The 23,370-nt window shown below is 41.8% G+C and overlaps 1 protein-coding gene across 2 annotated transcripts in view; it reads right to left on the reverse strand.

Annotated features, from left to right (window-relative positions):
* The window catches only part of CTTNBP2NL (CTTNBP2 N-terminal like), a 37,324-nt gene extending 21,387 nt beyond the window's left edge, over nt 1-15,937 (reverse strand). Inside the window, exons 1-2 of one of the 2 annotated variants that reach the window (XM_084610984.1) lie at nt 15,845-15,937; nt 4,458-4,565 (exon numbers count right to left, since the gene is read on the reverse strand). In XM_084610984.1, coding sequence (XP_084467110.1) covers nt 4,458-4,556 — 99 coding nt within the window. In that variant the 5' untranslated portion in view covers nt 4,557-4,565; nt 15,845-15,937. Of the gene's footprint in view, nt 1-4,457; nt 4,566-5,121; nt 5,187-15,844 lie in introns of those variants that run through there. The other variant, XM_084610983.1, reaches the window with a different exon arrangement.
* Between the last annotated feature and the right edge of the window lie 7,433 nt (nt 15,938-23,370).

Below are 23,370 nucleotides of genomic sequence, written 5' to 3' on the forward strand. Positions count from 1 at the left end.
TGAAGTAACCTTTAATATTGAACACAGTCACATTTTACGATTTACTTCAATTACCTGCCAGTTCCATTTCCTCCTTTCTAATGTTCCAGTTTCTCTAACTTCAAAATTATTGAACAGATAAAGCACATTTAATCAAATAATAAAAAGCCTTTTCCCACCATATCTCAAACGCAGAAAGCTAATGTTTGCTCAATTTTTTAGCCACTGGAGCCATGAGATTTCACAATATGCATTACTTAGTTTATCCTTTCACCTTAACATACTGTTTGCTGCGTGTATTTCTGAAAAGGTCTTTCCAAATAGCACTATTCTCTTGGCTACACCACCACAGGTACACAGGGCTCAAAAGCTGAGTAGAAACTTAGCATTTTCGTTGCATTGTGGGGGGAGGGAAACCTGAATTCTCCTATTACACCAAGGTATATCCCCTTGTACTACCCCAAACAATTACTTCTCTCCTTCCTTGGTGTTTTCCCTCTTCAAATATCTTTAGCCAGATGGCTTGAATAAGATGGCCGCCCCAAACAGGGAGTTTAAGGAGAATTTTCTACACTTGGTAACTGCTTCAGGTCACAGTATCTTTGTGAAAAATTAAATCCCCCAGGGAATAAAATGGGTGTTGAAGTGGAAGTTCCCTCACAAAGAGAGAGTGATCTTTTTGTACATGGGAAAACTCCTCCAAACAATCCCAGAGATTTACACCTGCACAACGGAGGAGGAGAAAAAATAATGAAGACAAAAACCATGATGTGTCAGCTACAGAATAATCATCACTGACAGCAAGATCAGGTTGTGCAAAACTAATGAGGTGATGGCCTGACATACAAGGCAGATCCCAAATCTTAAACCAAGCCAGATCTTATTTCAAACCAAAGGATCCGGTGAATGGAGTCGAATAGGCAGCTTTCTTTTGTATACAAATTTAAATCCAATTTCCAGTCATCTAATGGAATACAGAGTGGACTGCAACGTTGCTAGCTTCCTCTCACTTCATTCATGCTGCCCAGTGCTGAAGCCTGGAAAGATAACACTTACCTAAACACAACATGTGCAGACTAAACACAACACTTATACTTGATAGCATCCGGCACTTTCTTATCAAAATGCTTTCTTAATTATAGCTGTGGTTTCTCTGGGTGTTCTCCCTATTTGGGGGAAGAGCTTTACACAAGACAAAAGCTGCTTGCAGTAAATAAAACTAGACTAGTGCAACAAAAGCAATCTTTTATGAAAACATGTGTAATAACTACCTAAACATCTGTTACCAATAGAAACAGAAGACGTTATAATGCACAGCATAGCAAGAATAGGCTGTAAAACCAACCATTCATGGGGTTCTCTCTTTGAAGCATATTGGTAACCTTCAAAAGCGGACAGAGCTACAGTTAGTTGGCTTTGTCATTTAGTTTTGGATGTTTTAGAATGGATCAAATGCAGAGGAACTGAAGGTAAAGCTTTCAAGGTACTACACATGGAACCTGCTTTTATTTGCCAGCAAACATGCAGAGTCCATGTTAGGCTGCAGGACTGTCCCATTGGTATCCACTGTAAACCTCCTCCTAATGTGTGATGCAAGAGAACTATTGTGTGACTATAATACTATACAAACTTTTAATAATGGTATCTAGGCATTATAGTGGTTAGTTCCTTAAAAATACATATAAACATATACAAGCCCATACGATGAAAAATAAAAGGGAAAAGAAATGGGGAAGCAGCATAAAAGGGTGGAAGTTAACAAAGGGAGAACAGAACACGGACATTGTGAGACTACAACATATCACATTATCTTTGAAAATTCGTGTCGATCGGGGGAGGTCCCAGATGACTCGAAAACAGCAAATATAGTGCCCATCTTTTAAAAAAAAGGGAAGAAGGAGAATCCAGGAAACTACAGACTGGTCAGCCTCACCTCCGTCCCTGGAAAAATCATGGAGCAGATCCTCAAGGAATCCACTTTGAAGAACTTGGAGGAGAGCAAGGCGATCAGGAACAGTCAACATGGATTCACCAAGGGCAAGTCATGCCTGACCAACCCGACTGCCTTCTATGATGAGATAACTAGCTCTGTGGATATGGGGAAAGCGATGAACGTGATATATCTTGAGTTTAGCAAAGTTTTTGATACGGTCTCCCACAGTATTCTTGCCAGCAAGTTAAAAAAGTATGGATTGGATGAATAGACTATAAAGTGAATAGAATGCTGGGGAGCTCTAGATTGGATACCGGAGAAAACTATTTCACTAAGAGGGTGGTGAAGTACTGGAATGGGTTACCTTGGGAGGTGGTGGAATCTCCATCCTTAGAGGCTTTTTAAGGTCCAGCATGACAAAGACCTGGCTAGGATGATTTAGTTGGGATTGGTCCTGCTTTGTGCAGGGGGTTGGACTAGATGACCTCCTGAGGTCTCTTCCAACCCTAATCCTTCTATGAACACCAAGAGTCAATGTCAGAACTGTTGCATGGAATTTTGCAGTTACCATAGAACACACAGCATGCGGAGAAGCAACCCAGAGCAGCTTTTTACACATACAAGTCAACGGAGTCAAGCTTTTTACACATACAGCATTTTGCAATAAAATTGTGTTCAGACAGCAGGCCCACATGACTATCTATCCCACCTTTAGATTTGAGATAGATGTGGTTAATCTTTGCCACCCAGCCAGAAAGAGATAAACCACTTGCACTAGCTACAAGATACATACATACAAAGTACAGACCATGCAAAATGACTGTAATTGGAATTTTAGCATGACCCAGGACAGGAATTACGAACCTAGCTATAAATTCTGTGTCACTGTACACAAGTTACCAGATAGTCAACCCTCACAAAACTTCTCTAATTTTTTCCCCACAATACTTTTGCCTCATTATTCCCACACACCCACTCTCCCATTTAATATTCCCTCTCAGAAGGCACCTTAGTGAAGAGCTGCATTTGAAAACATTCCCTGAAGAACAACAGATCAAGATTGCTAGATAAAATGGAGGAGTCAGCGCCACAGCTAAGAACACCTCATCAAGAACACACTGTTCTCTGCACTCTCTCATTTAAACCCGAATGCCTTGGATAATTGTAGCTCCCCTGATACACAGAGAAAGGAAATTTCAGTTATATCGGGTAAACAACATGTCAAAATCAGCACCTTCAATCACTGCCCAGAGACAAACAGAAAACCAGTGCAAATAATGAAGAACAGACATAATGTGATCCCTACAAGGGCCAGCTGAAGTTTGACTGGTCTTAAGGTATGGTTTCCTCAACACATGTCGAGTGCATTGCAGCTGACAAACTACAAGGGGATAAAGGCATAGATAAGGATGACAAGGTCCTGCATCTGAAAGAAAGGGATGCAATTTTCTAGCCAATTGCAGATGGAGAAAACACTACTACCGGTATAGGCCATCCAGATGCTTCTAGAGAGATAACAGGACTTCAGTCCGTGACAGAGTAACAAGAGATGAATCAATTACCCCACCGAAGGGGCAGATGCAGTTTTGCAATTTCATCTGGTGGCCTGCCTCTCTCCAGGAGCATTAATTCCAACTTGTCAGAGTTGAGTTTCAGCTAGTCAGTGTGGATGCAAGCCCCAACATCAGCTACACATTTCTCAACCACGCTGCCCAGCTCCAACAAAACAGCTCTGTGCATCGTTCACACAGGCAGCGAAGGCTCTGGTGCTCTCTTTCTTTTCTAGCAACTTAATACACATATTACATGAAAGGAGGGTACAAGAACACCATGCGGGCTATGTCTACACTGTGAGCTCTTGGAGAGAACTAGCGTGGACATAAATGCACTATAGCTACGTTAGCAATGCTAGCAGCAGCTGTGCCTCTGCGTCCACTAGCAGTGCTACCATGGGCAAACTGCTATTTATACTCCCGCTAACTTGATGAGAACCAGTGCGAATGTGTGTAAACAAGCAAAGGAATCACAACCCCCGCCTGAACTGTAGATGCAGCCTTACTATCCCATTGGGGCTATGTTATTCTTAGCGTGGAACTGGCATCTGCTTCTTAGGAAGCAGCAGAATAGTCACCCTTGCCAGAGAGATTTTGAGAGCTGATCTTCTCTGCTGCTCTGAAGAGTTTTCTTAATGAAGAAACAGGAACATATGACACATTTAATTAAAGAAGTTTAAAACTAACCCTTTTAATTCTTCCTGATTAAGAATCAGGAGCAGTTTTGTTATCAAAAAGGAAGTACTGACATTTAAAATGCTCTCTGCACTTAAACAGTGAACTGCTTGCTTTTGCAGCCAACTTTTTGATAATGAATTCCAAGATACAGATCAATATACAGCACTGACTAACACATGCCACTGAAATCCAGTCTGAATTTTTAAAAAGTAATAAATCATTGCTGCTAAACCCCACGTTGCGATACAGGCCTTTGGCAGAACCTACAGGAACATGGTAGCATTTCTGACCCAATTAACTTACTTATAACATACCTTTAAGGCGTCTATGACAAGATCTCTTGCTTCTAGTTCTCCTTCAAGAATACTAAATAGTGTCAGTAGTTCTGGTTTGCTGAGCTTTTCCAGATTCATTCTGAATACCTGAAAAACAAAAGTAATTAGAAAAGAATTAATTCACTAGATGTTGCTGTGAACAAAACCAACTGTGATATTCTAAGACCCAGGAATGCACAACCTTCATTGAACTTGGAAACTTCAGACCTTTTAGTTTTTCAAATTGCAAGCTGTATTGTCAAACAAAGGAGAAAACATACACACCAGTGTTTTCTTTATGACCTCCATAACTAGTTGCAGAAGATTGATTTTTCACCTTTTCCCAGGGGTTCACAAGCATATGCATACCCAGATGGTGTGGGCAGAAAATAAGTGCTAATGCACAATATTCACTGAGCAGCAGCCAAAATTAATAGGAGGGAGAAGTGATTTTTTTTTAAATCATGCTACTATGGATTGTGAATCTGAACCATATAGCTGCAAATGTCCCACTAAGGACTTAATCATGGACCCATACTTCAGGCATATAACTTGTAGGTTAAAAATGGCTGCTTAAGAAAAATACCTTTGCAGTTCAAATTGATCCATCTACCATAAGATAAATATTAAGTTTATAAATTAGCATTTCAAACCTACATTGTACCTTTTGAGCCACCCCTAATGACATCTCCTGGGGCACAGACTCAAGTCACTCCACAAGGTTAATGCCACAGAAACATACACACACGCAGAACTCTGGTTTCTGTTCTCTCTCTGGAATTTCTTCAGACCATAGCAGCCTGTGAACTACAATTTTAAGTGATACACATTAGAATGCAGACCCAATATTCTGGACACTGGATTTTAATTAAGAGCAACAATAGTCACTTCATATGTTTTAACAAGTCTGTGTCTCTATAGTGGAAGCCTAAAATACTCTGCATCCAACATGTATAGGCTGTGAAAAGTCCTAAAATTACAACACATTCTTGCACATATCCTTCACTGTAAGGCAACACCAGCAGCTACATGTGTCTAATTCAGCACAATCTTTTGCCACTCTTAACACTTGCTAAAAGTCAAAAATGTCATGGGAGGCATGAACGAATATGGTGCTCAACTGTGCTAGCAAAAGATGGATTTACCTACTGGATGATTAATTTGTAATCTTTGTTTAGATATGTGCAGCAGAATGGAATCCAGTGAAACCTATTACTCTAAAGTCACTACTACTTTGCATAATTGTCTTGTGTAGAGCTAAGCAAATAAAGCCATGTTCAGTCTTGTTTAAGCAGACACAAAGTGGGTGAGGTAATACCTTTTTATGGACCAACTTCTGTTGATAATAGAGACAAGCTTTCAAGCTATACAGAGCTCTTCTGACCAGAAGAAGAGCTCTGTGTAGCTTGAAAGCTTGTGTCCTTCACCAGCAGAAGTTGGTCCAATAAAAGATATTACCTCACCCACCTTGTCTCCCTAATATGCTGGGGCCAACAAAGCTACAGCATTGCAAACAAATATGGATTATTTATGCAGATGAAGTTTTCCAGCTGCTGGAAAAGGAACATTGTCTTGCTCACCCAGAAGAGTAACAACCTTAAAGTATCCTCTATACACTTTAAGAGGAATTTAAAGTAATGATCTATTCCTCCCCTCAGCATTAATCAGAGGGCACTCCATGTAGGAATTAATATTCTTGTTTCACTCAAAGTCCAGTGTGAAGTATTAAAGCAGCAAAGTTTCAGCAGAGCAGTACAGCTTTTTTATAGGGATTTTCTGGGTAGACTTACATTGGCATGTCTAGAGAGTCTTCTTAAATGAAAGCATAGCTACGGCTGTTTATGGTACTGTGGTTGTTAAAATGCAATGTAACTAGTCATTAAAGAGCTGTCAACATAGCATGTGTTCAGTACTGCGGATAAATGAATTTACTGTCTGAGGGAAAGAAGTGTGACTGTATAATAAACAGTTTGGTAAACCTCTAAATGTCTGGTTTCATGATTTCCAACAAGACCAGCCAGCCATAAGTTGGGGCCTTCAAGACAGAGGAGGAAGTAAGTGGTTCTCCAAGTAGCAGCAGCATGATGCAGTAGAAAGTTTAAATTCCCTCCTACAGGGAGGGAATTCCCTTCTGACAAGTTGCTACCCTACTTGAAAGCTGTGAATACTTCTAGGCAATTCCAACAAGATATTGAGTTCCATTTCTACACTGGACAGTGACTGAGTTAGAGACCACCTCTTAATTTAGTTATGAGTAAACAAATCAATATGAAGTCTACTGCTGTGTATTAACAAACCCACTTTTGTTTGACTCACTGAAACACGTTTTATGTTTATTTAAAAAAAAAAAAGGAGGCATGACCTGTTCCTAAAAAAACAAAACAAAAACAAACAAACAAAAATTACAGCTATAGGAGAAGTCTTGAAACTGCCAAATAAGTGCCTGGAAATTCTCAACAAAATCCCATCTTCCCGCTTTGTTCATGCAAGTTGGTGAACTGCCCAGGATTATTTGCTTCCAGATACTACACTGATGTTAAAACGCAAATGAAAAATAGTCAAACATTTTCAAAGCTGATAAGTGATTAAAATTTGAAGTTTATATTTAATGCCACTCTTACAGCAAAGGGAAGACAACTGGATTTAAAGCAGCCTTTTTTCTTGAAGAGCAAGCAAATACAAACAATAAGGAAACTAAAGAAGAACACATTTCTTTTCAGGAGAATAATTCCCCTGAAGGGCAAAAGTTGAGGCCACTACTGTTCACAGACAAAAATTCTTTCTACTCTGGGTCATCTTTGCAGAACTAAAAGCACTGAGATAATAATCAGATTCAGAACATTTTACAGTCGCAGTTTGGCTTTAGATGCTTTGATCTCTGCTGCAAATGTTCGTTATTTCGGAAGAGGGCTTTCTGAACCGGCAAATACATTGAACATCCATGGGTTCTGGAACACAGTCCCCACATTCAAAGTTTTAATTAGAGTTTTATAAGAATTGTTGAGACTTGCCAGAAGGGTAAAGGGAAGACTTCTTTAAACAAGGGAGGACATTTAAGAAGAATTTAATTTGGCCCAGCTTTTTTAAGATGAAACACCTGAATTATTTTGGCATTTTCATTTCAAAACAGAGTTTTAAAGTCAGCACATGCAGTGTATAGCATATTACAGCATTTTAGAAAAAAAAAAAGCTGTATCCCAACCAATGCCTTTAAGTAAAAAAACCCAGCTATATTCAGGACAAGGGGGGGGGGGAATCAGAGGATTGGTTGTAGTACTGAAAAACGGATTTCTTCAACGAACAATATATTTGCTCTATCTTCATTACCACTAGAGCTGGGAGACTAGTACAATTTTTCTCTAAATATCTGTTTGAATATTTAAACAAATATGCTTTGAGTTCATTCCTCTGCATATTTGTTTTCCACAAGTATTTGAAGAAATTAAATTACTTTGCAGGGATGATCACCAAAACAGTAGATTTTGAACCAACATTTGAAGGAAGCAAATTTGAAATTAACGTTATTCTCACACACTCAAGTAACAACATACCATCCACTTGAGCTGTGCATCCAAACAAACATCCCAAAATTCAAATATTGAAAAAGAGAAAACTACTTCCAAACAAGTTACAGACCAAGTTATCGTCAGGAAATTACTCAAATCATTTTGAATATACCTTTACAAAAACTAATCTGTTCCCATGCAGTTTTAATCCTTAACCAGTAACGTCTGTGGATTCCCAATGAAATTAGACTGCTTATATGCCCATTTTCAGACATTTGAGCACATTCTTGAGACTAAGTTTGGCACATGTTAGGAGACATACTTATTCCCTAGTCTCTTTCTAAGCTTAGTGTTACTTGGCATTGTCATCTTGCATTAAGTGGCTTCAAAAATACAAGACAGTTTTCAACCACATTTATTCCAATTGCTTCAGATAGACTTTGCTGGGAGGTCATATTCAGGTGCTATTGTCTGAGGCATACTCCACCCTATAAATCAGACACAGGAACCACTTGTAGACATGTTCTTTCTCTATGGTCTGAACGTCCGTAATACATCCAGGTTTCTTTGCATGATATTTTGCAGAGACTAAATCATTTAATGTATTCTTTCTTTAGTATAAGAGAGTTCATGGAGTTTAAAATTTAACTATAAACTTTTGCACAGGAACCTGGATGTTCCCCCAACCCTAGGACAGGCTTCCAACATGTACCATTCCTTCTGCTGTATAGGCTGGCTGGCCATGAAGCCAGAATCTGGAATATTCTAGGGTCTGCCAAGCCTGGAAAAGAAATGCCTTTGACAGAAGAATCAGTAGAAACCTAAAAACTGATCTAATTTTTTTAAAACGTTTTTTTTTAAAAAAAGCAAATAAGTTCATTAGTGATCTAGTGTATTTTATCATAATATAATTAATATTTTCCCTTTCTATAGTCATCAAAGGAGCCCAGTGAATCTTGCTCATAGAAAGCCTCAGCTCATGTGTGAGGTATGCATCACCTCCATTTTACAGAAGAGGCATCAAGTGTTTTCCCAACATCCCTCAAACAGTGGCAGAATCAGAAAGACAACCCAGAAATCCACATTCCCAGTCTTCTGCTTCAACCACCAGCCATGCAGCCTCTTGTACTCAATTTTATCTCATTATCTACACTTAAAATTTCTACTGCTTTTCCAGTTTAGGAGACTCATATTTGTATGAACTTGATTAGATTCCCATTTCAATAAGACATTGCATTCTTAACGACTATTCTGTAAGTAGACAATTGCTGGAGAATTGTAAACTGATCAATATACTTTTCTAGAGAGATAGTTGTGCAAGACCAGAAACAAGACACCTCTCTCATGCCTGGAATTGTTTGGTTGACAATTATGTCACTTCTAGTCTATGAAATAGCTGCCTAGTTATAATAGCTATTTTGCACAGGGAAGAAAGAAAATGTGTAGTGCCATTTATAAACGGAAGCAGAGAACAGAATCATAACATCCAAAAAGCAACTCCCATCACTATCTAGAATTAATTTTACAGGTTGGGACCAGAGCAGGGAATTTGGCTTTGTTTTCAGTTTTTAAAATTTACCATGCTTAAGTAGGCACTTTGAAGTTTATGAACTGCATGACTGCCATGGACAGATTTTAAATCTCAACATCCTATCTGCCCAGGAAATGCATGACTTAATTTTAACAGTGAGTCAGTTCTTGCACAGACTAATTTATGAAGGTTAAGACTGAATCAATATTTACAGGAAATAGTATCAAATCATATTTTGAGAGACGTTCACTATTAAGTTGTATTCGTTCAGTGAAGAGAGGATGTAAATTTAAAATAAGACAAATATTTTCTTTTATCACTGAAGAAAGCTGATATTTTCCCCTGTAATTTTCGAGGTCCTAAAGGTGAAAAAACTAACTGCACTAACACTAGTACATTTAGCACTATTCTGAACATCAATTTTCACGCTGAAAAAATGGAAACCCAGCATCTGTTTTATCAGCAGTACATGGAGAATTATGCCTATTTCCGCATTAGCTCACAATCAGCACATCCTCTGCAAAGCTGTGAGAGTTTCCTACTATGGTGCATTTGCTTGCCACCACTGCTCACAAACTGGATTTAAGTACAAATAAGAGGGGAGTTCACACTGCCTGCAGCCATAAGCACGGTGGCTATCCAATATGTTCTAAGTTATCAGAACACAGAGCTAACCTTTATAATTCAAAATGGTAATACTTTGACCAAAGCATGTCCTATTTCTATAACACCATACATTTACAAAGTGCTAAAGAACCGAGTCCCTGCCCCCAAAGATATTATTCTAAATAAGCACTTCATAACACACTCCTGTAAGACTATTTACAGAAACCAAAAGTACAAGCTATATAAACTAGTCAGTATGTATACTGGCTTGCACTTTAATTTTCAACTTCATGAAGCTCAAGATACTTTGAGATGGTGGACACACACATACAGCCTAACAGCAACAAGTCACATACAAGCAAGCGATAACTGTACTCAGAGCACAGTTCACCCAGCCATGCTGTATGTCTTAATAACGAAAATCTCACAAGACAGACATAATTAAAACAGTATTTTGAAAAAAACGCACTTGTACTACTATGGTTTTAAGACACTGGGAAAGGTCACTTATGACACCTTGCAGATCCCACATTGCTGAACCCATGCACATTTAGAAATGGAACCTGTCTAGCCCTTTTATCTTGAGGGATGCTGGTGGGGGGAAGGAGAAAGAACTAAAAGTCAACCCCATTTATTTTGGTGCCCAATTTCACAAGAACACCAGATGTCTCTGAATCAAAAAAATAACTCAGAGGCCATTACACCAATAAATTCCATTGTCTATCTGAATCCTATCCTGGGTCACTCTAGGCATGTCCTTTATATTGTTAAGTTCTCTAATTTTCCTCCCTCTAAATGCTATTCAGAGGACTGTTCCCTCTCTATCCCTGCACAATTTCCCCCTGTTAATACCACACACACATTCATCCTGCCAAGTAGATTTTCATGTGCAACTGGTGAGAATTGACCGAGTACCTCTATATTCCTAAATAAAAAGCTCCACTTACAACTTTAAAAACAATACTTAGGAATAACAATTAGAACATTACAGTTCACATCCAGTGCAATATGTTAACCTGTGTGAACACACAGAGATCAAACCACAAAAACTACATAGTATTTAGTCTTATAGAATAAATATTTTTATTGAGTCTGAGGTCTGCTACACTTTTAAGACAGTAATCAAAACTTCAGAGCTTAAACAAACAGAACTGCTTATTGCTTGTCTAAAGGTAAACTTCCTTTTAGCTGTGCTATGCTTTTTTCAGCAGAAACGTAATTTTTAATACTTGAAAGCAACATTTCTTATGGCACATTTTCTTCTGAGCCGGTCAATATTTCCCTTAAAATAACCTACTTTCCAGAATTTAACATGAAATACACAAAAAATAAATATTAAAAGAAATTTTAAATATAAATACTTAAACATAATCTTACAGATGTATCTGAAACTGGTTTTACATTCGACCTAATTATTCTGAGCATACACTGTTGGAGGAAAGGATGAGGTACACTACCAAATAATAGGAGTATTTCAGTATATTTAATCATGCATAATACCTGCACAGATTATTATGAAGGCACTAGGCTACATTCTGTTTGTAGTCATGAGTGTAAATCTGAAGTCCCTAGCCTAACAGAAGAATCTGGTCCACTGACTCCAACAGAGCTTGATGACATACTCCATGACTTCCAAGGGACCAGTGTTCTAATCAGACAAGAACCTAACCACACCACAGCTGAGTATGTAATAGAGATCTGTCAGACAGTCCACATACTCTTAAGGATTTGACTCATGTGTCTTGTGCTTTTCCTTGCAATATCTTACACAGAACAGAAGTGGGCATTTTCCTCTAATGACTGGGGATACTTCCTGTCCTTTCATACGCTATGGCTACAAATATGCTGGTTTTTCAACAATGCTTCTGTGTCTACAGCTCTGAATAAGCCTCATTTTAACTCCTCATAACTGAAAAAGGGCTGATATTTTCAGAAGTTCACAGGCGTTCAGATACCTCAGCGATAGAGGCCATGCAAGAACCTGAAAGGATAGTTTGTAAATCAGTGAAATAAAAATATGCTGTTGCATATAGAATATTGCATCTGTGCTTTCAGCTAACTATTCAAGAACAGGCATACCACTCTCTCTAATTTCTTGTCTAATTTCTACATTTCCTCAAATGTATTAGGCAGTAAGCCAAAACCACAACAGAATTTTAAGTTAAAATGAGTAGTATTTAGGGTTATTTGGGGGGGATGGTGAAAGATTTAAACGAAAAGAAAAACAAAGCAACCCCTCTCCCAAAATAACAAGTTCCCCACACCAAGTTATTCTTAAAATATTCTTTAAACTGTGATGACAAACTCATCCCTAAAATCCCCCTGAACTATATGCGTCTGTTTTCTAGAACTACAGTCTACAAATATCACACACGAAACCCCTGTATATAAAATCCTCCAGCTACATCACTGGGTGGCAAATCTCTTCATTTAAGAAAAAGGAAATCACCTATTCATTTCCACTATCCCCTACTCTCTGTCCTGTGCTGTGGTAATGCTCTGCAGACAAAAGCTCTGGAAGAGGACTCAAGACTAAAAGCCAAATAATACATATCTTTAAGTCAAATACAAACACAAAATAAGCCACCTTCAAACTAAGATGCTTTGCACAAACACATGAAAACTTTTTTCTGGCTGGGAGCCAGTTAAGACCAAAACTTTTTTAAAATGCACAACAGAAGCATGTTTGTGTTAACGATGGACTGACCAGACATTTCTGGGGTCAATCATCTCAGGTTTGAGACCTTTCTTCTAAAAACGAATGTTTAGATAAAGAGCCTGAAAAATCCACGTCTTCTTGCCGCTACATACATATATGGCCTGACACTGTTAAGTCCTAAATACCTTTTACACCAACTGAATTCAGATGCGTTCAGCACCTTATAGCATGGGGCACTATGTTTCTAGCCCGAATGTTTGCAAAGATACATGTGGTTTACATTTCAGAGGTTGGTAGATGAAATTTTGTCTTCCTGAGTCTGTGCACAGACAGCTCCAGTGACTCTATTGCTGCTGGAAGCCTTGCTGAGCAACAGCAGAGTAGTTAATAAACCAAAGTCATTTTCACTGAAGCCCTGATGGTTCTGAATAGCAGCAAGAAATTCAAGATTCATGTCAATTTCATGCTTGGAAAAAGTTTAACTGGATGTAGGATGTCATACCTGTAGCATAAAACCTACTAAGCAAGGAAAGAGAAGTAGGCTGTGTGTTCCTCACAGAAGAGGATCCACACATAAAAGCAGACTAGTAAAGAGTAGAGTGGCAGAGAATTTTTTCCTCACTTTCTTGCAATAGCCAAGATCCTGAAGCAATATCCTCCCCTTCCTCATGAGCAGGAGTTCTGGGTTTCTCATGGAGGCACTACTCCAGGGCTTGGCCCGTAGAGGGCGCTTCCCCACCCTTGCCTTTTGTAAAACCTCTCACTATTAGGCTTAGTTCTAAGGCTAGTAAACGTCTGGTAAATTTTTGAGACTTAATTAGATACATTTCTGTTCCTTACTTTATTCTGTCAGCAATTCCCTGACGGATACTCTTCATGACTCTGTCTGTCCTCCACTTAGAGAAGAGAGGATTTTCAAAGCTAAATCCAATACTGGTCTGTGAAATAGCCAGCAATGGTGTCAGCTAGAGCCTCAGCCAGCACTCCATCCATTACACACCAAGGATGTAAAATTTCATGACATCTACTGGGCCTCTGAGTCAGAGTCTGTTCTCGGAGATGTCAAACACTGGTTCATGAATACTGTGCACACAGACCAGATTGTGTAACTTGGAGACACCTAAAAAGGAACTATCCAAAATGACTGATCTACATTTTAAAAAAGATGACCGGATTGTTTGTCAAATCTAGACGTCCCAAAACTGGTTCATAAGGATAGGTGGCCTGTTGCCTATTTATCTCCCCAAATTCATGTTTCAGCAACACGCAAACAAAGAATTGCTAGGAGAATCCACAAAAATATAGCTTTTTTTAAAAACACACATAAGTTATCAACCTTTTAACTTTCGCTTCACAGTCCAAATTGTAGATAAGAAAAAAGGCAAAAACCTTAAGTTTTCTTACCAAAGATTATTAAATATCTACATAATAAATTAGAGACAGATTATTTAGAAAAGGCTTGGAAGATAACAGCTTTAAGTTGGGTGTTGTTTTTGTTGTTTTACACAGAGAAATAGTCAATTTCACCGTTTTAAAGCCCTGATAACCCTGTTAATGGCTTTACTGCAGGGTGAGGGATTTGTGATGGCCATTTTAGCATCTCTATTCAGAATGATAAAAAGAACAGGAGTACTTGTGGCACCTTAGAGACTAACAAATTTATTAGAGCATAAGCTTTCGTGAGCTACAGCTCACTTCATCAGATGCATACCTCAGAATGACATGTGCCTATGCACATCTGCTACCAGTTTGTCCCTATCTTTGCTTTGCCAATAGCTGTTAAGTTGTCTCTGCCTCTTTCCTGTAACATAGAGAGGCCACTGCCAGTTCAACATCTTCAGTATCTGAAAATAGGAACCTGCTGCCTTTGTTTGCTCTCTTATTAGTTTGCTTATCATTTCTCTCCATAGGATGCCACTATGCAACCTTTTATGATTTTCACTTTGAGCTTCTGCTCCATCTTCCAGGTAAGAACCCACTTCCTCCTACAGATGTCAAGAACTTTTACTCTGAGTTATTAAAGACACAAGGTGGATGAGGTAATATCTTTTATTGAACCTCACCCACCTTCTCTCTCTAACACCCTGGGACCAACTCAGCTACCTCTCTGCATACTCTGGGTTATAACATTCAGGATCCCAAAGACTATATCCAGCCTTGATGAGAGATATTTTTCTCTATATTCTCTAGTAGTCTGTCTAGTCTAGTTTAAGAAGGGCCAAAACAATAGCAACATTACTTCCTCTGGAAGTCCACTCCATGCCCCTCTCATTGTTTTGAGCTTGGGGAAGAGGGGAGAGGCACACACTTCAGCCTGAAGAACTCCCTTCTTCATTGCAGTCCCCGGGAAACCCTTTTGAACAATTCTCCCCCACCCCACGGTGTATCCGTCCTTCAGATACTCATGGACCGTCCTTTATTCCGTTCTCTGTTCCCACTGCAGAAGTGTTTGTGTTTGCATGGAGGAGAGACGAGTGAACGAACTCCAGAAACCGTCACGCCGCGAGGACTGTTTCCGCGCGACACACCACGAAAGCACAGCAATCACACAACGAAGGGACCCTGGCTTGGCACACCGTGCAGGAAACAATTTTCACAAAGGTGCGGGCGCAAGCTCCCCCAGAGGCTCTGTGTACCGACGCACCCGGCTGCCCGCTTCACCCCTGCAAAACCAGCAGACAGTCGATACACTCTGGCCGGCAACGCCGGAGGCATCAGCCCCGTGCCCGGCGCTGGACGCGCGGGGGCTGTCCTGCCCGCCCCTGCTCTGGGGGGAGGGGGGGGGAGCGGCACAACCCCCGCCCAAGGCTCACACACGGGCTCAAAGCGGGACCGCTGCGCTACCCTGGGGCACGCTAGCGGCTCCCTCGGCGCGGGGTCGGGTCCCGCCCCCGGCCCCCACACGCCAGGAGCAGCTGCTAACTCCCCTCCCCCCCCCCCCGGGGCACCTGGCGCGAGCCCGGCGCCCGCCCCCAACCGGCGGAGCGTGCCGGGGGGGAGGGGGGGGTCACGCGCCCCCCAACGGCTCCCCGGGCGCGCGCGGACCCGGGGGCGGAGGCAGCGCCCCCCCGGGCGACACACTGACCTGACCGGGGCCCCGTCCAGCTCCGCACCCGCCGCCGCTACCAGCCGGCCGCGCGCCCCATCCAGGCGCCTCCGCCCGGCCCCGCTGCGACTGACATCGCGCCGGCCAATCGCCGACCCCACCGCCCGTGACCCACAGCCAATCAGCGAGCGGAAGAGCGGGGCGGAGCGGGCAGCCGGCCGCCGGGGCCGCCGCCAGCCAACCAGGGCTCGGCGCTGGGAGCAGAGGGGCGGGGCGCGGGGCTGAAAATCCCTTTTGTTCGCGGCCCTGGAAGGAGAGCGCGGGGCTGTGATTGACGCGTCACTTCCGGGGGCGGAGTCTGAGGCTGGGCTTGTAGGCGGAGGCCCTGGCCCTGGCCCTGTGGGGGCGCTGTTCGCAGGCCGTGCAGTGCCCGGGGCGGGGCGGCTCGGAGGCCCCCCCCCCCGCAGCCGGGGGTGGGAAAGGGCAGGGAAGGGGGGAGGAACTTCCCCGTCTCTGCCCCCAGGCTGGGGGTGGGAAAGGGCTGGGGGGGGAACTTCCCCATTGCTGCCCCCAGGCTGGGGGTGGGAAAGGGCGGGGGGGGGGGTAGGGAAGGGGGGAGGAACTTCCCCGTCTCTGCCCCCAGGCTGGGAAAGGGCGGGGGGGGGGTAGGAAAGGGGGGAGGAACTTCCCCGTCTCTGCCCCCAGGCTGGGGTAGGAAAGGGCGGGGGGGGGGAGCAGGAACTTCCCCATTGCTGCCCCCAGCCTGGGGTAGGGAAGGGGGGCAGCTGTCCCTGGTCCTCTTGGGTGCTGACCATGTGCCATATCAATAATGCAGCCCACTGCTGGCGTAGTCCTCAGGCTGGCTCTGCTTGTTTGGTTCCTTCAGGCCAGTACAGGGAGGAAGCCTGGCCGGTGTCAGATGGCGCAAGTGAAGCACCAAGGCAGGATGGCTTCTCTCTCTTCCAGGCAGGCACTCTTCTTGCAACCTCAAACGAGAGGTCAGCCCCCTCCCCAAGGTTTTGTCACTTCTATCACAGTGCTAAGACATCATCTGATTTTGCATTCTGAGCACATATTTAGACTGTAAGCTTTTTAGGACAGGTAGCATCTTGGTTTTGTGCAGTGCAAAGCAAAATAGGATCTCAGTCATGGTTGGGCCCTCTATGGACTAAGTAAATCCATGTAGTCATGTCTGACTGGTGGTGACATCATAGCAGAATTTTCAGAAGCCTTCATGATCCATCACTAATTTACAGCGCTCAGCAGCTGTCCCCTCACTGGTCTGCTGCACACCATCATCCATCCATCCATCTCCTTGCTGGTTGTCCCCTACTAGGGTGATCCTCTATCATTTCTTCCATAATAACTTTTGCAAGTTTCAATCTCTGCAGCTGTTGTGACCAAAATACATAAGTTTGCATCTTTTTCTTTCTGACATCAGGATCTGCTTCTCTCAAATAATATTTCTAATATAGGCATTCGTCTTCCCCCGCCCCCCACCCCATACAGGAGATAGCAAGAGTTGTTGCCAACACCACATTTCAAAAGCTTCAGTTTTCTTCTTGTCAGCAGCATTAATTTACCATGATTCACATCCCTGAATCATTATGGAAAAAATTATGCTTTTCGCTAGTCATACCTGCGTACATTTTGAAATGCCATGTTTTTTCCACACTTTCTTGAGCGGCCATACTTGAGCAAGCCGTCCCTAGTTGTCTTCCAGCTTCTTTGGAAAAGCCTCCTTGCTTCGATACAGATGAGATAAATCAAGGAGGCTTTTATATATAATACCCTTGTTGGTTGTCCGGCAATGGTGAGATCTGTTTGGTACTACCATAATACAAAAATAAGATGGAATTTTATTACTTTGCAGCCCCTAGTGGATTGATCTTAGACACGTTGGTTAAAATTCTACCTCTTCCAGGGCTTCACTTTGTGATGCTGGGCAAGTCAAAATTTCTGTGCCTCAGTTTTCTCATTAGTAAAATAATAATGATGCTACTGCACTCTCATATAGTGCTTTTCACAGAGTCATAATACCTGCTGCAGAAGAGTTTTGAGGCTTAATTCATATTTGAAAAGTGCTTTGAGATCCTAAATAAGACACCAGGAAAAATTAAAAGTAATAATTTACATTCTCAGGCCTTATAATCTTTAAAGCATTTCACAAACCTCTAATTAAATGTGTTGTTATTGTAATGCATTATTACTGGAAAGATACAATTTTCCTTTGCTGCTTAGACAGAATAACGTAACTATTTCTGAAGTGAAGAAAATGAGTGATGACAGTGACAACAGAGAAATTGCCTTCACACTGAGCAGCATCTTTCCTGGGTTGTTTTTTTATTTTAAAAAACGTCGGTTATGCAAATACTACCTCTCTAATGAGAAAGCAATGTAGAGCAGGTGTTGTCTGCAGAAAAAAATCTGTATTTTTGCCAAACCTAATTCTAATAGGAAGAGTACAGGACAAATTGAAAGGTAAATAAGATGAGAATTTAGTCATCGGTCAGCTCAGTTCCTGGAGCAAACCACTCACTCATTGGAGTTTAAGCCTTTCTTTCTATCACATTAATTGATTCCCAAGAGAGAGAGTGTTCATATGGATTATTTTGTTGTTGTTGTTGTTTTAGAAGTACTCCAGAATGGTTTTAGTCCATGATAAGAAACTTGTTCTGATGAAATCACATGCTCCATGAGCCACTTTGTAGCTGGGCTGGTTTTCTAGTTGTAGTATTTATTATTATTATTTACCACTTGGGCACTGTACAAGACAATCCCTACCTGAAAGCTCAAAATTAGAACAAAAGAAACAAAGCTTTTGTCTAAAACAAAGCAATTTCTAAATCGTTCTAAGCAGCAATTCCTTTGTAGTGAAGAACTGTAGTAAACCAGTGACTGATCCTTTTATTTTTAATGAGAATTGTGTTCAGGTAAACAGCTCTTAGGGAGAAAGGGACAGATCGTCAGCGGCTGTAAAGCAGTGTAGCTCAGCCAAAGTTGATGGAACTATGCTTATTTACACTACCCAAGGATTGTGGACTTTTAGCTTCTCTTTGTTAACCCAAGAGGGAAACAATTGTATTATTATTTATATTACATTAGTGCTTAGACCCAGCTGGGATCAGGGCACTGTTGTGCTAAATGCTGTACATTCACAGGATAAAAGAGTCCTGGCCCTGCCTTACAGCCCCTTCAAGACAAAGGGTGGGAGAAAAGAATATTATCACCATTTTACAGATGGGGAACTGAGGCACAGAGAGATGAATTGTGTTGGCCCAGGTTGCACAGGGAATCTGTGGCAGAGCTGGGAATTTCCTTGGTCCCAAGTCCAGCACTTTAATTACAGGCCATTCTTTTTGTCAGCATGAACTTCCCTTACACAGTGAACCTCAAGACTGATATAGAAGGTCCACCTGTAGAGGTGAAATAGGAGATCAGTTTCTGCAGCCCATTTAGTCATTTGCACTTCTGCTCAGACTCCCAACAAAAACCCAATTATCACTAATCGGGTTTTCTTGTGATGGGGGCATCTGAAAAGAAGGACTCTGTAGTTTTACAAAGAAGCTGACGTAAAACCCCAGTCTGGGGTTTTACGTCAGCTTCTTTGAAAAACTACAGAATCTTAAGTTTGTCTCTTATTTTCTACAGTCACATCAAATCATACTATGGTATTTAATGCTATTGGTGCACTGAGATTTTACTTGGAAAAGGGTGGTGTTGTATATCCTGCTGTGCAGTGTGACTTGATAAATCTCATGATGACTCAACTTCTCATAAAAAGAAAAGGAGAACTTGTGGCACCTTAGAGACTAACAAATTTATCTGAGCACAAGCTTTCGTGAGCTACAGCTCACTTCATCGGATGCATTCAGTGGAAAAAATGCTCATGATTCTTGATGCTATCTGTTTGAAGAACTCAATACCCTTTACAAACACTAATTGACCATGCAGCACCGACCGCTCAAAGAAGCGAATATTGCTGTCCCCCTTTTGCAGATAGGTAATAGGAGACAAAGCATTTTTTTGAGTTTTCTTAGCCAGTACAACACGAAAACCAGAACCCATGAGTGCTTCTGGATTGCTATTTTAACACATAGACCCTATTGCCTTCCTAGTGAGAGTGGGGGTCTCCTTGATTTATGAGTTGATTGTCTCAACTCCTTGTTCTCTGAGGAACGGGGGTTACTGCCATCAGTGCTGATTCCCACACAGTCATCAGAATTAGAACTGAGCCTTTCTATGGAGAGGGCTGCATGGTCTCTGATATTCCAGTAAGATGTGCTGAGGAATTGGTTACTCACTAGATTCTGGAAGTCAGAGAATAAATCTTAATAGCTATCCTTACTGTTACTATTACACTGATGACATTAGAACATGGAGCTTGTGATTGCCTATGAACATAAATTCTGTTGAGGCATTTCCTAAGAAAAAGCAGCAGCATCTTTAAACAGAAGGTGCAGAGTACAGGGAAGGCTAGTGAAAACAGCAGCTCAGAATGATAATTCTTCGGTGATAAAAGTGACAGACAGAGAAGTGCTCAATTATACAGTGACAGTGTTAGCAACAACATATATCCTCAGCCATTCTAGACTCCTCTCCCTTATAACTCATGACGTACAATGTGTTAATTTCTGAACAGAATTGTTCATGCACAAGTATTACCGAATACTGCTATAGGGTTGCCAACCCTCCAGGATTGTCCTGAAGTCTCCAGGAATTAAAGATTAATCTTTAATTAAAGATTGTCATGTGATGAAACCTCTGGAATACATCCAACCAAAATGGGCAGCCCTACTGCTCAGGCTGTCCTGTCTGGTAAGAGGTATCAGTGAAGATAACACTTCACACGTCTATAGTGCCTTCCAGCCAGCGATCTCAGAGCCCTTCAGAAACACACAGTGATTAAGACTCATGACCTCTCCCAGGAAGTAGGTATTGGTGTTTCCACTATTTAGAGCTGAGCAAATAATTGATTTTTTGGTTCAGTGACCTGCATTCACAAATAGTTTCAGTTGACCCGCACCTGCAATTTTTCGGCAAATAAACTATTTGTAAAAATATTTCACCTATTTCTACTACTATTATAATGGTACACTAAGACCACTGCTTATCACACTGATCATAATCTCACAGCGATCTGGTGCTGTCTGTCTGTCAGTATCCATCTGTTGGCTCTTGTCTTAGGATTGTCAACTTCTGGGGACGAAGATCATCCTTCTGTTGTGTGTGTACAGCCTAGCACAATGGCACTGGGGCCTTTAGGCATTACTGCAATACAAATAAACAACAATTATAATAATTCCCATTCTAAAGAAGGAGAAATTGTGGCACTGAGTGGGATAAGTGACTTGCCCAAGGTCACATAAACAAGTCAGTATCTAACCTGGGATCAGAGCCCATGAGTCAGATCCTCAGCAGGTGTACACAGGTGTCGATCCATTGAAGGCAATGGAGCTGCACTCATATACAGCAGCTGAGAATTTGGTCTCAAGTCTCCTGCCTCACAGTTCTGTCTTGAATCACAAAACCATACGGCCTCCCACATGTGCTGTGACGTGCTAGAGTAGGTGGAAGAATGCTAGAGTTGGGAAACAAAGACTCAGTCCATGTGGAAGTGAGTGCTGACTGTTTCCAACTAATGAGATGGATAGGAGGATTTATAGGCCAGGGAGAACAGGTGGGTTGTGACGGAGGATTTGCAGAGGAGAAATCAATGAGGTGTAGGCAGGCTGTGTTAGTAGGGGGACGGAAGTCTGCCATCCCCTGCAGAGACAAAAAGGGGGAAGAGAAAGAAGTTTGGTATTGGAGCAGCATAAATTAAGGAAGTTCGAGCTAGAAAAGACTGACTACATTAGACCACCACTTCCTGTAAGTGCAGGATGGAGCCTGACAAAGGAGATGTCGTCTATGAAAGTGACACAACTCAGTTCTCAGCTGAAAGACCAAGCAGCAGCAAGACGGATGGCTGGAGAAAGGAGCAGCTTCCTCTTTAAATGGTTAATGTGCTCTGAGTGTGAATTATTGAGGTTAACTCAAAGCCAGCATGGAGGTGCAGAAGGTGGGCAGCTCCAGGAGGCATTAAGGAGAAAAGCATTCCCAAGGCTTTTGGAAAAGGAAGCAACATCCCTAGAAGCGAACATAGCTAGAAGTGGGTGTCCATTAGATGTTTCAAAGCTCATTATGAAGCTAATTTTGGTTAACTGATTGGCCAGCTTCTGGGTTCGGTCATGGCAGGTTTGTATTTCATCAACTTACAAAACTATGAGCCACTTCTGAGGCCTTGGCCCTGTTTGTGTGAATGCAGCTCCATCCTGTGTCAGAAAGCTTGTATTGCACCTTATTCACACTACCATAGTGCATGCCGAAATGTCCCTACTAACGGTGCAGGATGGGGAAGCTTCCACTCTTATGCCCAGGTGTCTCTGGAAGCCAGGTGGGTAAACAGAGGCATTGATTTTCCTGGACTGTCAATCCAACAGCTTTCACCAGAAAGTCACTGGCAAAAAGAAAAAGAAAACATTAAAAGGAGAAAGGTTAACATATTTTCCCAAGAAGTTACAAGCCACTAGAGGGCATGAGATAGGCAGTGAGTGTCCTGTTCACTCCAATGCTTTTTAGTCCTAGAAGTTTGTATTTATTTATTTGGTGTAGTTATGTGACCCTGATTACTGTATCATCTGTTCTAGCCAGCGTCACACTATAAGGAAAGCAAACTTGTGGAGTATCACCTTGGTTTGATATTATGTGGTTTACTGAGCAGTGTCCTGCAATACCATCATCTTTCATATTAGATCATTTTTTCTGGCCCACGTTATAACCTCCAGAAAATTGTTTTTTATGATGGTGAAGGATGGCAGTGTGAAGAGTGCTTGCTGCATGGACAGCATCCATCTATCCACCCTTGTTGTAGAGTTTTAAGGGCACTCATCAGCTTCAAATAAAGTTCCCCACCTGTTCTTTTCTGGTCATGTTGTTAGCACTCTCTGGAGGGAGCTGAGGCTCTGTATTGCTATTTTCATTGTCCTTAAAACTGCCTCACAAAAACGTTCACAGAATCAATGGTTGTTGAAACCCAAATTAGTTACAGGGCATTTATGACTGAGAGGATTTTGATGTACATTGTATCTGCAGGAGGTAACATGATTTATTTTATAGACTAACCAATTTATTTGAGCATAAGCTTTTGTGAGCTGTAGCTCACTTCATCGGCTGCATGCTGTAGCTCACGAAAGCTCATGCTCAAATAAATTGGTTAGTCTCTAAGGTGCCACAAGTCCTCCTTTTCTTTTTGCGAATACAGACCAACACGGCTGTTACTCTGAAACCTGTGACTTATTTTAAGTTCACTCCTGGTGTTGTATGTTAAGAGGGAATGTGGTCTAGTAGTTTGAGCAGGGACTGAGCCAGGGCTCCTGGGTTCTAATCTTACCGCTGTCACTGCCTCATTGTGGGTGACTTGGGACAAATCACCTGACCTCTCTGTCTTGATTTCCTTAGCACCAGAATGGGCACAATCACACCTATCTGTTTCTCCAGGCAGTGGAGTGGGGTGAAGCAAGACT

This window comes from Lepidochelys olivacea (assembly GCF_965140295.1).
Source record: "Lepidochelys olivacea isolate rLepOli2 genome assembly, chromosome: 21".
Classification (NCBI taxonomy): Eukaryota; Metazoa; Chordata; order Testudines; family Cheloniidae; genus Lepidochelys; species Lepidochelys olivacea.